Source organism: Sciurus vulgaris (genome assembly GCF_902686455.1).
Source record: "Sciurus vulgaris genome assembly, chromosome: 13".
Lineage (NCBI taxonomy): Eukaryota > Metazoa > Chordata > Mammalia > Rodentia > Sciuridae > Sciurus > Sciurus vulgaris.
In genome coordinates this window covers 13,243,004-13,258,445 of record NC_136474.1, presented here as the reverse complement: position 1 = coordinate 13,258,445, position 15,442 = coordinate 13,243,004, and the positions used below count along the sequence as shown (strand labels likewise).

At 52.2% G+C, this 15,442-nt stretch overlaps 1 protein-coding gene across 1 annotated transcript in view; it reads left to right on the top strand.

The window, feature by feature from the left end:
• Positions 1-15,442, top strand: part of PIEZO2 (piezo type mechanosensitive ion channel component 2) — a 356,262-nt gene that overhangs the window by 240,271 nt on the left and 100,549 nt on the right. The window contains exons 8-10 of the mRNA XM_079108940.1: positions 7,912-8,074; positions 11,123-11,239; positions 14,710-14,748. Of these exons, the coding sequence (XP_078965066.1) occupies positions 7,912-8,074; positions 11,123-11,239; positions 14,710-14,748 (319 nt within the window). The remainder of the gene's footprint in view (positions 1-7,911; positions 8,075-11,122; positions 11,240-14,709; positions 14,749-15,442) is intronic.

Sequence of the window (15,442 nt, the reverse complement as noted above, 5' to 3'; positions counted from 1 at the left end):
CTGGAAAGGCTGCTGTAATGGAGCTGCTGTGGATGGGATTGGGTGATGGAGCAACAAGGTTTCTTCCTCCCACTCTTGAGGCTGCAGGATGAAGCTGCCCAAGGAAGCGGCGTCTGGAGAGGTCTCACCTCAGGTTCATGGACGGCCAGTTTGCTGTGTCCTCAGGTGGTGGGAGGCCAAGGGTCTCTCTGGGCTTCTTTCGCAAAGGTGCTAGGATCTTCCTGGTGAGCCGGTCCCCTCTGAAGACCCCACCCCCTGACCTACACTGGAGACAAGGCCTCGTAGGAATTTGGGGAGAGACTTGTGGACCACACAGAGCCCCTGACGGGGCGTGTGGGTGCCTGTGTTGGAGGGTGGTGGCAGGGCGGCTGGGTGCTCCTCGCTCAAGTGAGAAGTGCAGAGACCTGAAGGTGGAGTCTTCCTTAGGCCCTGCAGGGCCTCTGTTCCGCCCAGCAGCCTGGCTGTGTGGGAAGGGCCTCGCTGTGGCCCCATCGGTCATCTGTGGTCTTGGGGTTCAGGCTTCTCATCCTGCAGTTGGTTCACACGTGTGGACCAACCCCTGTCAGTGGGGCGCGAAAGCAGGCATGCGTGTGAAGTGCCTGACTCCGCGGGACTCGGTCCGCTGTGCTCTTCAAGAGGGCTTTGTGCCTCCAGGAGAGGCTGGGAAAGGAAGACCAGGCACAGAAGCCAGTGGGCTCTGTAAACAAGCAGGAGAACCGGGTCAGAGCGTTCTGTGAGCAGGGCATGGGACGTGGCGGTGAGAGGAACCAGCACGCGCAGGTCACCATCTGAGGTCTGGGGTCCTCCCTGGGCCTCAGGGTCGCAGCTCTTCCTGGTGGTTCTCCTTCCACCTGGCTTCCAGGTCGACTGTACCTTCCAGTCACCACGTTTGCAGGTCATTCAGGAAGCAGCGCAGGGAGCACTCACCCCTGGGGGGACAGGGCAGGAGAGACCTTCCAACCCCTCCAGCCATTCTGCTAGAACAGGAAGCCCAAGGTGGCAGCTCGGCTTCCATTGTGAGGAATTCTTTTGTCGATATCTAATCTATGAGGGGCATCCAGATGCCGATGGCTTAAGGGGAAGGCACGGTCCCCTAGCTGCAGCAAGCGAGGACGAGGAGAGTGCACACTCGCCCTGGCTCGCACACCCTGCTTCACGCTGCGAGCGGGAAGTGAAGTGGCATTTGTGACCGCCTGCACCACTGGCTCTCCTGTGACGGAAAGCCACCATGTGGTCAGGGCCACCCTGCCGTGGGGAGCAATGTCTGAGATCATGAAATCTCTGCTAAGTAGTCTGTGTACAGATGCAATAATGTTCATCCAAATAAAATGTAAATACGAGGAAGTTTTGAAATTGTCCAGTAGAGGAGGCTGGAGATGAGACACGAAGCTCTGGAAACACTGAGGTCTTGCCGGCCATCGTGCCCTCTTATGTTGCCATTGTGGAAAAGCTTCCTACCAGTTGATGACAGGCATTTTCTACTCTTATAAACTGTTCCCTGCTTCCGGATTCCTATTGTAGTCTGTGGTTTATTTATGCAATGAAATACTACCCCAGAATTTAAATGAACTATATCACTTAGGTGCATAGAACATATACAATATGACCGTCTGTATGCAAGATCAAATTCATGAAGCAACATGTAGTATCTGTGAAGACAGTAAATGCAGATGCAATCATCATACGATGATACATATGTGACAAAATGAGTTCCATACTGATGGAAATGTCACAAATAGCCTCAGGATAAGGTTCACAGAGGAGCAAAGGAATAAATGGATAAAGCTGTAGCCCCACGGGAACTTTCTCCATGCCTATGGGTAGGTGTGCCTCTGGCATACATATCTGGATCTCTCTCTCTCTCCATATGGATTTTGTTACCATTAGATTTATGAACATTAGGTGGGAAGAGAGGGCAGGGTGGAAGAGGAAGCTGGGAAGTTGGTGGGTTTTGAAGGCATCTGATGAGTCTCTCATGCAGTAGTTCTGCACCTTTCTTCAGGGTCCCACCTTTGCCTAACAAATCACGTCCCCAAGGACCATCAGCAGAAGCTCGGCATCGCTGGCTGGGCCCCTTCAGACACAAACACAAGGCTGTGCACTTGTGCTTAGCACAACAGGTTCTGCCCTTGTCGAGTGCACAACAGATACACCACCAGGAGAGACGAGTGGAGAAAGGGTCGTTCCTTCCAGATGACTCCCAAGGCAGTGTCTCAGGAGGGGGCAGGGAGCTCACAGTGTAGGCCATGCCTATCGTCCGGAAGAGGACTCCTCACAGGTCCTGAACATGACCTCAGGTGGAGGCCACCCTTCTTGACACACTTCAGGTCCAGGATAAAAGAGGGTTGCCTTGAGCACAGACTGTAGTAAGATAGGTGCAAAGTCACCCTGCGTCACCTGAAGAGGGCTGGGAATGACTGGGCCTTTTTGGCTGCTTCCTGGTAAACGCCTCAGGAGGGCCCTGCCCGAAACAGACACACAAAACCACCTTGAGAGCAAGGTGACCGTCATGTAGCGGGACAGCCACTCTCCACCCTGTAAGTGTGGTGACTGGCTGCAGGACCTTTCTAGAGAAGGCTAACGTTTACCCTGGGCAGGGACTTGCTTACAGTGTGGGTGTCCCTTCTCTCTCCTTCCAGCGGCTGCTGCTGGCTGCCCAGGACCAGCCCAGGCAAAGGTGTGGGTCAGTAGTAATGGCCCTGGTTTGCTGGGCTGTTCTGCCTCATGACTTCTGAAGTCTAACATGGGAAGTTCCCCTCGGAGCCTCAGCTCCCCTGGGATCTGTCACCAAACCCGTCCCCAGGGGAACTGGCATGAAAAGGACAAGACTGCGTGCCCTGGAGGTCTGAGAGCACCGGCTTCCCTCCCGGCTCAACCCAGCCCAGGGTCGCAAGGCGCACTCGGTGCCTGGTTCCCACGGTGGCCTGTGCTTCCTGCTGGGGCCTCAGGATCCCTGCTCCCCAGCACTGCCTCCCTTCCACTTCTTCCTCCACCAGGTCACTGTCAACGCCAAGTAAAAATCAGGGGTTAGACATGGGAAGACCCTGAAAAGACGTTTTCTTTGAAGGATAATTTATCACCCAGTAATGACGTTAGCCTGGTTACAAGGGGCATACCTCCTGGCTTCATCCGGTTTATCATTCGCCCTAGACTTTTACCAGCCCAGCTGTACCCTCGCCCGTTCTAGTTATTGCTCACTTAATCAAAGAGCCCGCCTCCCTGGAGAGCTGGAGATGACGAAGAGCCTGAGCTCTTCAGAAGCGAAGGCGTAATGAGAACGGAGGGTCTCCCTTCACCCGCTTCGGTTTCGGGTTTGCAAGATGAGAAAGGTCCGGAAGCTGGTTGCACAACCACATTAGCATAGTAAATCCCACCAAACCGCACGCTCCTCGGCGGTCACAGCGGTCGGTTTTCAGTCACGCATGTCTTACCAGAGTTCAACCTGCTTCACACCCGTGGTGTCGGTTTGGGTATGATGCGTGTCCGCGCCCGTCTGGGTTCCCGGACTACTGCAGCCAGCAGACCAGGTGGGATGGACCTGAGAACAGGCGCAGCGCCTGTGGATCTGCCGACTGTGTGATACACTAGTGCCCACGGTGCGGTCGGTGCGGATGCCAGAAGCCATGTGTGCTCAGAGGCAGAGGGAACGCAAAGCTCTGCGGGGAGCAGGCTCCTGGAACGAGGCCATGGAGGCCCTGCAGCACCGACAGAGTCCCCTGCAGGTACTCGGGCCAGGGAGGCAGAGTGCCCCAGTGATGGGGGAGAGGCTGCCTGTGGCTGGAGGCCACGAACTGGCTTTTATACACAATGGCCCCATGAAGCACCCCAGGGGATCCGAAGGAAGCATCCAAGCTGCCTCACGTTCTGTTCCCTCTGGAATCCTGTACAGATTCCTGGCTACACACCTGGTGCAGTAGTCAGATTTTCATCACTGTAGCAAAGTACCCCAAGCATGCTGACTTTATGAAGAAAAGAGGATTGATTAGCTCACAGTTCAGTTCTCAAGGGTCCTGGGCTCGGCATTGGCAAGAGCCCAGCAGCAGTGAGCCACTCCTGGGCATGTCAGAGTGTTTCACAGAGAGGACACATCAGCTAACAGGAAAACAGCAGGACTGGGGTCCCCAGCTGGTTCCAAGGTAACACCCCCAACAGACCCGAGGGCCTCACCAGAGCCCACCTCCTAAAGGTCTCACCTCCCAGCAACCCACTCTGAGGCCCAAGCCTCAAGACTGAAACTGCATCCAAACCATAGGCCTGGTTTCTCAGCACTCCTGCAACCCCGCCACTCAGAGGCTGAGGCAGGAGGACGGCAAGTTCAAGGTCAACCTGGGTGGGGAGTAGCTCAGTGGTAGAGCAGCACTTGATTCATCCCCACACCAAAGGAAGAAAGAGTATTATTTTAACTGTATCCATTTATTCATTCATTCATCCAGAAAGTATAGTTCAAGATTCTTGTCTGCAGCCAGTAGAGGACAAAAATAAGTATCTGCCATAAATGGCCCAAGATATTCTTTAAATAATGAAAAGTGATTGTGCAGTAAACCCCAGATAGACCCGTGTAGCTCAGATTCACATCTGGAGAAAAGATGAGATCTGAGTGCACAGGCCTCGGGGCCCCTTCGCTGGGACTTGGGGTAACTCTCTGGGCCATGGAGGGAGACGGTGTGGGCAGAGGAAGCAGTGCCAAGACCCAGAGCCTTGGGAGGGGACTCTGGCAAGGTCACCTGGGGCTGGGGGGAAACCCGAGGCCGGGAGAACGTCCTCAGCTTGGGTTGTTCTAGAGAAGCGCAGCCCCGTCCTTGGAAAGCAATGCCAGTGTCAGGAGACAGCAGAGCGAGGCCGGCACCCACCCCTCGGCTCCCCGTGTGTCCTTCAGCCACTGTGGGGAAATAGGAGAGGGGCGGGATCTTCAGTACTTAGCATAACACCTTCTCCAAAGTCCGATTCTTACCCCCTCCATCCTCAGTCCTGTTAGATTTCATTTACAGGCGAGTCACTGAACAAAGGTGCCCCTAAACAGCCAGGCGTGGGTGCAAAGATGAGTAAGAGATCTCCCAAGTGAACAGAAAAGCTTTCTGTTTCCGAATAAGCTTCTGCTGGGAATCCACCATCCTGTAGCTTTGCCATCTTTTCTCAGGCAAAGAGACATCTATGCAGAGATTGGAGATGGTCATTTTGAAGTGCTTTTAGTGATGCACAAACCTTATAGATAGCTATCCCTCGGTGCCATGAGGAATTGGTTCCAGGACCCCCACCCCCACCCGACATGGAGACCCAAATTCAAGGATGCTCGCACCTTATTTTAAAAGGCTTATGCCATCTCTGGACGACTAGTAGTGTCTAACCTAAAGTAAATGCTATGTAGGTAATTGCTACACTGTATTGTTTAGGGAATAATGACAAGAAAAAATGTCGGCATGTGTGCAGTCAGATGCAGTATTTTTTCAAATGTCTTTGATGCACTTTTGGTGGAATCCATGGATGCAGAAAACGCAGTGGAAGGCCTGATGGTGCTTTCCTTCAGTCGGTTTGAATGCCAGCCCAGGATGCTGTGAAGACCTCAGCAGTCATGGAGGTAGCGTAAGAGAATGGAGCCGATGATATCCAGTGACACTTCACTTCAGCAGTCACCCAGTCTGATCTCACCAAGCCCAGTCTCGCACTCTCTCCCCAGCCCAGCCCCATTACCCGCCAAATCTCTCCAAGGCTTCAGGATTTCTTTCTCCTCTCCTCAAAGAACCATTTTGGACCAGCTGTCCCCATCCTGCATTCCTCTTCCAGACTGCTTTTCCCAATGCCTGTCCCCAACACCTCGGCTCCCCAACACCAGCTGGAGGAGCTGCCGTGCTCCCCACCTGGCTCCAGGACAGGTGCTGGGGACCACGTTTCTTTGTGCCATCAGCATCCAGATGCAATCCTGGAAACCAAAAGGCTTAGCAAATTCAACAAAAGTTAGCCACTGCAGAAGATTCTAGAACTACAATGCCAGAAGAGTGTGACCCTTAAAGTACAGATTTCCTATCTGGCATAGGAATCCTTTCTACAATATCCAGTGTCTTTTCCCAAAAGGAAAGAGAAGCCCTGGGCCTTACAGTGTTCGCATTCTCTGGAAACAAATTCCTCTTAGGAGTGAACAGTCGCCATTCCGTAGCTTCTGCTCTCTGAGGTCCATACCTAGTAGCATACATGTGAGTCGGACTCTGCAGGGTGCGTGTGGAAAGGTACAGGAAGTTACAAGTACCGCTCATTGCTGGGGTGTGAGATGTTGACCTGACGCATGAATTCATTTGCCCGCAGATTTGGAAAGTTGCTATTAAATTGCTAATGGGGCAACACAGGTGTTTTTAAGCTAAGATTGAATGAGGTCATTTCTTGTTTATGTGCCAGGTGTGGAGACTTAGTAGCTAAAACCTACCACTTAAATTAACCCAAAGGACTATCCAGCTCATCAGATTTAATTTTAAGAGCTTTCCTTCCTGAGTACTTTATACAAAAAATTTATGTGACTATAGGGTTGGAAAATATTTTTGGAAGTTCCACTTCTCCACATGGACTCAAGAAATTTTCCTTTTTCAACATGTATCTTATTTTGATTCTGAACATCTATTTATCGTGCATATAAATGGAGTTTGAAGTAATATTTCAACACACTTTTTTCTTTCGAATGCTAACTACATAAAATCTTCCTGGGCTTTAGAAAAGAGACCGGCCATAAAACCAAGTTCTAGTGCAATTTATTTTTCTCTGATAAAAATGAGGAAAGTTAAATTTCTGTTTATCTTACTTTAAAATTCGTATTCAACAAAGCAGTACTGCATTCACTCATGACAGGAAACAGATATAGCCCTGAGAGGTTTCAAAGGGGAAGAACATTAGTCTTTGAAAATCTTGTAACTGAACACAGAACACAAGACAAAAATTGAAGGAGGTTTACTTAGAAAGATGCAAACAATAGAAAGGTAGGGAATGCATTTGTCATGGGAAAGTTTTATGTTTTTGGTAACATCTCTTCTTAGAAAAACTGTACATCAAGATTAATTTCTAAATAAATTATATTTTATGCATTTTCTAATTATATAACCAGAGACATCTTGATGACCTAGTAGAAATCAGCATTAGAAAATAAACCATTTGAAGCCAGGCATGGTGTGCACACTTGTCATCCCAGCAACTCAGGAGACTGAGGCAGGAGGATAACAGGTTTGAGACCAGCCTGAGCAACTTAGCAAGACCCTGTCTCTAAATAAAAAATAGGAAGCCTGAGGATGTAGCTCAGTGGTAGAGTGCCCTGGGTTCAATCCCCAGTACTGCAAAAATAATAAATCAACCATCTCAAAATTTAATAAGCCACATAAAGTCATCTTTCAAGGAAAAGATTAATTACAAGCTTTGAAAAACTTCAAATAACCCATAAATGAAATCTGACAGAAATACATCTTACAGAAATCCTACTACATGACATTTGGCTTTTATTGCTGAATTGTGGGATGGTGTCCAATTTCAATATTTGCCCCATAATATCAACACTAGCTGAAGAGCTGACGCTAAATGCAGCCAGAAACAAGTTATTTGCTCATTTAGTTGGACTTAGTAACATCTTACCGCATACTTGGCCTTTCAATAATGCCAAGTTTTAATAGGGCGGTTGGCCATTAAAAGGCAAGTTTCTAAAAGGCGGACAAGGGTTCAGTGGTAGCTGGGCTTTTGAACCAACGTGAAGGCCACCCAGCTGCCGCTGGCATCAAGTCTACACACTCGGGCGGCATTTCAGATGTGCATCGTGAGTGCCGGCCAGACACACCTACAGGTACCCGGCCGTGGCACAGATACCCCCAGACCAGGGTGGGTTGACCTGCGTCGAGCACACAGTTTACTGCAGCTTTCAAGTGACTTTCTTTGTTTTTTTAACAGGTTGTTTGGTATCAAATCAGTAATCCAGACAGACTGCTCCAGTACCTGGAAGATCGTAGTAAACCCAAAGCTGTCCTGGTACCACCACGCCAACCCCATCCTGCTGCTGGTGATGTACTACACACTGGCCACTCTGATCCGCATCTGGCTGCAAGAACCCCTCGTAAGGACCAAAGGTTTTCCTGCTTTGTCTGCTTAGTGACTTGGAGACTTCAGGTCAAATGGTTCATTCCTGCTATTCCTGGGCTGATCAGTACTGTGTACCAACATGGTACCGGTGTTGTAGTCACGGTGACTAATTCTGCAAAGAGCATTGAGCAAATAAGAATACTATCAGAATGGAGACGGGGCCTGCACCCGGAGGGAGGCTCACTTAGCTGCACCTGGGCTGAGCTGAGGTGATAGCCAGCTTGTCTCACTGGGCCCACCACCCAGTGCTGTACGTCTCACGGCTGAGGACAATGAGGCTAGAAAGGTGAATTTTTCTGAAATCACACACTTAATGGTGCAAATCCAGTCCCAGTCCCCCAACCAAGCTAAGGTCTTCAAGACCACACGACCCCTGGTGCTCACGGTGGTGGGAGTTCCCTTCTGCTCCAGCGCTCTTGGCCTCTGAGGGTACTGTGGAGGTGGTCCAGCTTAGGGGGCCCCAGGCCAGTCCTGGAGTCAGGGGCTCGGGACGTCACCTTCCTGCAGAACTGCGGACCAGCTTATGTCCTGTGGGAAGGCCAACAGGACCTGGTGATTTCAAGGGGAGGACTGAAGCCTGTGTGGCTTCTCTCCTTTTCTTCCGTGGTAAAAGATTTCTGTCCGCCTTTCTTTCCCTAAAGGACCTTGAGAGGCGTGCTGGCTCCTGCGGCCACTGGGGGAGGGCGTCGCGCCTCCTCCCGACCACCTGCAGGGGGCGTGCTCAAGCCACAGTAGCTGGGCCAACCCCGCTGAACCGAGGTCCCCATCCAGTCTGGCCTTCTGGATCATTTCTAGCCTGGACCCTAAGCAGTTTTCTGCTTTCCTGGTCTCTGTCTTCACACCCACGCACTGGGAGGTTGGCAGGTCCATTCCCTCTGTCAGCCTACAAGTCCTTCCCTGTGTCCCACATAGAGTGAGAACCCTGCAGGCAAGGGCCTTCAGGAACAGAGGTCCAGAAGAGAAGGCCATCCGAAGCAGACCATGGGGGCCACGGCACCGGTGAGCTGCGTGTCCCCAGACTAGGGGTCGTCTGCCTCCTGTGTGGTGCCTCTTCCCCACACGTGGACAGGCACGGGCAGCGGGGGGCCACTGGCAGGATCAGGGTCACAGACCATCCTTGTCAGCAAGGTTCTCAACGGATCTTCTTCCCTTTGGGGACCGATGACAGACACATAGCAAGAAAACACGTGTAGGGTTGGAGGGAATCAGGATCATCTCATGTTACAGTTTCTCCGATTCTCTTCTAAAATTTATGCCAGTCAAACCCTTTAAATATTATGTTCACTTACCCCACAAACACATATGTACAGATCCAGAACCAAGAATATATACTTGAGAAATCAAAATGTAAGATGGGAACGTGCATTGCCCGTGGGAATTCCTACACATTGCGGGAATTGTGGTGTGCGTGCAGTTCTGAGCCTTGAGTGCCTGCAGCTTTCCCTGGGCCATGCAGTCCCTGGAGGGATGCAGTAGCAGCGAAGGGCTGTTCTTGCCCCTGGCACACGCCGTAGTCTGGTGTTGGTGCTCTGGGCTGCCTGGGGAACAAGGGGCAGAAAATGCTGGGAAGGGCAGCCATGCCGTGTGCACAAGCATAGCAGTAACCACGCCCCCAATGTGGAGGGTCCGGAGCTGAGGGCTTGAGGCCAGCACTGCATTGCAGGCAGTCAGTGTGCTCCATGGCTGGGAAAGGACTTTCTCCCTAAGGCAGTGTCCCTAGGCAGGGCCCATAGTTTAGCCTAGCGTTGGGCAAAACCACCTGTTACAACCAAGCCCATTTCATGGTAGGGCTGAGCACCACCTGTCATCTGCGGAGCACTGTCCCAGATGGACACAGGGTGGCTGCTAGGTACCGCTGTCAACCTTAGGCTCGCAGCGCAGCAAGCGCCCTCCGGCTGGGCGCTCTGGGCAGGGAGACTGCCTGCAGGGCCCACCAGCAGGGGAGCCGACTGCCCTCCTCGGCTCTGCCCGGCGCCCTGGAACCCGGCACCGGGCAGTGAGGCTGAATCCAGGCCCTCCACCCCAGGGTCGGCATATGCTAATGTCCTTGCCATGGGGACGCCTTTGTTGGAGAAGTACGCCAAAGCGCCTGGCACTTCCCAGGCCTCACCCTGGCTCTGTTCCACCTGTCCACCATCAACAGGCAGGTCCAGCTCACATCTCAGTCAGGCAAGGCAACGCTTCTACGCCCTAGGTAGGCCCTCGAGTGGTACCGAGCGAGCTCTGCGAGGCTGCCCTCACTCAGCGTCATCTTGATGAGAGGTCCCAGCGCTGGCTCAGCCGGCAGCCCTGCCCCGCTTGGAAGGCTCAGCCCCGGGCCCCTGGAGCATGACTGCTTCTAGTGCGGTGGGAGTCCACCCTGAGAAGCCGGGTTGCCCAGCCTGCCGTGTGTGTACAGGCGCCATGGGTACCAGGGGCTGTTCCCTTCTGACGTTCTTGTCGTGTGCAGGATGGTATATCTGTAACTTCTGAGAGCACGTGGATCAGACCCTGCAGAGCATATACACTAGCTTTGAAAACTCACATGAGGCAAATAGAAAGAGGGGCACCCAGATCCTCTTTGGAGGCTGCTTTAGGCAGCTTTTTTTTTTTTTTTTTTTTTTTTTTTATGCTGTTCTGACTAAAGGATCTGACCAGAACAGTTTTAGGGGAGGAAAAGTTTATTTGGGGGCTCACGGGTTCAAAGGTCTCAATCCATAGACAGCCAGGCTCCATCCCTCGGGGCTGGAGATGAGGCAGGACATCGTGGAGGAAGAGTGTGGCGGAGGGAAGCAGCTCACATGGTGATCAGAAAGCAGAGAGAGGTGTCCACTTGCCAGACACAAACACATACCCCAAAGCCACGCCCCAGTGACCCACTTCAGTTGCCACTCAGGTAATCCCATCAGGGGTTAATCCGCGGGCTGGGTTGACTCACGCCCAGTCCTTTTCTCGCTGAACCCTCTTGCACTCTCACGTGAGCATTAGGGGGACATGGCACATCCACCCGGTAACAGGAGAACTGTCCCTGTGACCGTTGCAGGTGCAGGACGAGAGGACCAAGGAGGACAGAGCCCTGGCCTGTAGCGCCGACCAGAAGACTGCGGAGAGGAGGCGGAGCCTGTGGTACGCAGCCCAGTACCCCACAGATGAGAGGAAGGTAAGCGCTTCCCGCCTCCCGCTGTTGAACTCCCTTGCTGAGCACGGACCTCACCATCTCACCATGGACTCGGGGTGCTCCTGGTTTCTCACCGGCCTGATTCAGGGGGCCGTGCAGGCTCCATTCAGAGAGGGACCAGTGCACCACACCCGGGTCCAGCCAGACCCCACGAAGACCCCACATCTCTGCGACGGCTTCAGTCCTACCAAGAAAGAATGTCCTTAGTTTTTAAATTCTACGTTTAAAGCAAACAAAAAACAAGGCAGGGAGCCGTGGCCCTGGAGAAAGAGTCTCAGCATTGGACCACATCACTGCAGACAACCTCACTCCAGGAGTGGCGGCCCAGCAGTCCTCAGGAGCCGCCTGAGAGACCCAGAGCTCCCGGGAGCCACGGATACCTCTCCTTTCCTGAGGCAAGGAAAGGCGGGCAGCAGGCGCCCCAGGACTCTGTGGCAGATGCCACGTGACGCGCGATCCAGACACCGTGGCCGGTCCCTTGCCGTCTGACCTCCTTACTGTCAATGCTGTAGCCACTTGATCCAGACGCCTGTGGCCACTTACTGACAGGCCCTCTGAACACTTCTCTGGTGATGCTCTGTCCACTTGCTAAAGTGACCATTTGTGATGTTGCGAGGATAGGTACCTGAGCATCCCTGGACGGGGTCAGCATTTGCTTCCCAGCTTGTTAGAGAACCGAGGAGCAGGGCCTCTGCTATTTGGTGGCAGGTGGGTGTCTCTGAGGCCTCCGCCCTGTGCTAGGCATGACTGTCCTGTGCTGAGAGGGCAAGGAGGCCAGGAGGTGCAGGGAGGATGGACGGCACACGGGCCGGGGTGGCTTGTCTGCGACTTCAGGGCTCTGTCCTTTCTCACTGTGCCCAAGCATCTTGCCATTTCACTAAACAGCGTACAGTGACAGGGACAGCCCACCCCCTCCAGAGTGAGGACTGGACCTCTGGGCACGCTGAGCCCCGGGCGGGAGTCCTCACCATCCTGTGCTCCATGCGGGAGCTTTGCCTGAGGCTGCAGCAGCAGTGGTCAGACTGCCGTGCCAGGCACAAGTCAGGGCCGGCACAGACCCCGGACGCACAGTGGTGGCCGTCCAGCAAGCCCCGCAGGACCAACCTCGCACGGAAAGCAAGACAAGAAGGCTGGTGGCTTTGATTGCACGTCCTTGAAGAACCAGAATGAGTTCCACCCATGCCCTTCATGATTTCCTGGCCTTGGCAGTCCGCAGACAGGCCTGGGGTCTGTGAGAGGTGATGCCACGTGCCCTCTCCATTGCCATGGCAGTGGGTCGGGGTCCCAGGCACTGCCCACACCGGCGTGGACAAGCACACTTCTAAAACCAGTTCAGAGCGGCCTCCATGTGCAGACTTGTCCCTCCCAGGAAAGGTGGCCTGGCATTCCCCCGCCCCTCACCACCACCAAGCCACTCCCAGGCTGCAGGCGAGACCCTTTCCTCTTTTTGTGCGACGCATTTTCTGTGCCCTCAGGAACCAGTGCTGCTGAGTCAGGGTCTCACCAGAGACTCTTCCTCATCTTCTGCACAGACTGGAGACAGGCTGTGTGCCGGGTCACACTGGTGCACTGTCTCTGGTGCTCGGGACAGTGACACTCTGATAGGCAGGAGCCCGGGAGCCGCCGGCCGACCCACACGGCCACAGTGTCTGGTCTGAGATGACGCTTCATGTGCCTCGCATCCACAGTCCGTCCATGGTGCGGTCTCAGGTGTGCCCCGTCGTTAGGCAGCACGATGACCATAATGATTCTGTGAAGTTTCAAACCGTTGAATTTCTTTCTCTGTGACAAAGTGGGTCTTCCGCATGACATGCCACCAACACCCTGGTGATGGTCAGAGGTGAGAGCACGGGCCAGCCAAAGGTGCTTGACAGCTGTCCCCAACCACACCGCTCACTCCAGGAGCAGCGTGCACGAAACCTGCCTGTTCAGACCTGCGTATTTAGCAGACGATTATTACAAGTAAATGAAGCAAGTCTGTCACCTCAAGGCAAATAACTGGCAGTTTGTTGCTAATTATAAAACTTCAATATTTAAGTAAAAAAAATCAAATTTTGGAAGACTTCTATCCACCAATGAGAACTTGAAAATGGTGTTTAAGGGCTTTTTGGAAGAGTACTTTTTTTTTTTTTTTTGGTGCCAGGGATTGGACTCAGGAGCACTCGATCACTGAGCCACATCCTCAGCCCTTATTCTGTATTTTATTTAGAGACAGGGTCTCATCGAGTTGTTTAGCATCTCGCTTTTGCTGAGGCTGGCTTTGAACTTGCAATCCTCCTGCCTCAGCCTCCCAAGCCTCTGGATTATAAATGTGCACCACCACACCCAGCTGGAAGAGTCCTTTTTAAAATGGCTTTTTAACAAATGTGCTTTTTGAAATGTCACACAATATCTCCATTAAATACCTAATGTACCCTTTGAATGCGCAGGCTGGGGCACGAGGCCCCTCCAGGAGCTGTGGGCACCCCAGGGCCCTCAGCAGACACAGGGCGCTCTGTGAGGACCCTCGGGAAAGGACCACTGGCTGAGTCTGGAGGCATGGGAGAGGACCCCTCCTCACTATCTGCATAGACTCTTAGGAGCCCCTGCCTTTCCAGCCACCTGGTTCTGTGAGGCCAGACTTCCTTGATCTCCTCAAGCTAAGCCACAGAACAGAAGCAGAAACTCAGAGGAAACTCTGCTGCCCTCCACTAAGCCAGCCCTCGAAAAGATGCGTCAAAGTACAAAAAGCTGACAGTCTTTTCAGTATGTGGGCTTCTAAAATAAAAATAGCTTCTAGAAGCTATTTGAGCAATTTTCTCAGCATGTAATGGGGTTTTCAATTTTTAATCCATTAACAATGAACAATTTTTTACATGCCTCAGCTTGAATTTCTGGTGTGGCAGACAGTGGCAGACTCCACATAAATAAGGCTCCCCTGACCCCCGAGCTTCGTAAGATTGTGAATGAGTCCTGACTCCAAAATATAGCCAAATCATCCTCTGTGCTAATTGCTATCTGGGGAAGCCCAAATCACGCAGCCCTAATATAGTTAAAAGGTCATCATATAATAAATTATTTTGTGTGGACAATTTACAAACCCTAAAGTAATCTCAAATCTCAGTACAAATGTAATTGCCCTGTGGTGAGCAGCTTGTGCTTCTTGGAAAGCAAATGCTTTCAGGGTCTTGCGGTTCCCGGAGCTTGAACCCGGGCAGTGATCTATCGGAACTGAACACTTGACCAACAGAATAGCTCTTCAAAGTGTGTTTCACGGCTGGTTGGTTGTGGTCAGGGCCACAAACGAGCACCAGATGCCACACAGGGTCGTGCTGAGCAATGTCCAACACGGGCAGTGGTCCCTGTGTACCTTGCATGGCGGGGTTAACACGCACTCAGCGGGAGCCGGCGGGTGTGGAGGGCCTGGCTTTCCGCTCACCTGCTAACATGCTGTCCTGCTTTGCCTTTTGCAGCTTTTATCCATGACCCAAGACGACTACAAACCATCTGATGTTAGTATATCTTTAGAATCACATTGCATGCATGAGTGATCTAGAAGTGATCACAGGAGGAATTACCTCCTGTGGGGATATTTTAAAGATCCATGAAACCTTCTGTATGCTTTTAATTTTTTTTTCTTGCAGAAATTTTACCTGATTTGTTTCTGTAAAACATTGACTCGTGATATGAGATTGAATATGTTCATATAAAATATATTTAGACATTTCTGAAGCCTTGCTTGTGTGTAGGGTTTTCAGCATTTTGTCCTGTAGCTATGCTAATTATTACATGATTTGAAAAAAGAAATCCTTACTTGTTCATAGATATGCACACATGTGTATGTTTATGTTTATGTTTATCCCAAAAATCATAATGCTACAGTGGCAGAAGGGGAAAACCCGGTGTCTGCACTTGGTGAATTTCAGTCTTGCGTGCGGTCGTTGTGCAGAGACCCAGCGGGGAGTGTCTCACCTGGGTCCAGAAGGACTTTGGCATCTGCCCTATGCAGAGCCATGTGGGGTGTGGGCAGGACCCTCTGGGCAGGGCAGGGAAGGTCTGGAGGGTGGCTGGGAGGTGGCTGGGAGTGGCAAGAACTGAGGCTGGAGGAGTCAGCCCAGCCCAGGAAGGCCCTGTGAACTCGTGGGGCATCTGCAGTGGCCTGAGGACATGTCCACAGCAGTGACACAAGACCGGTGTGCATTTATT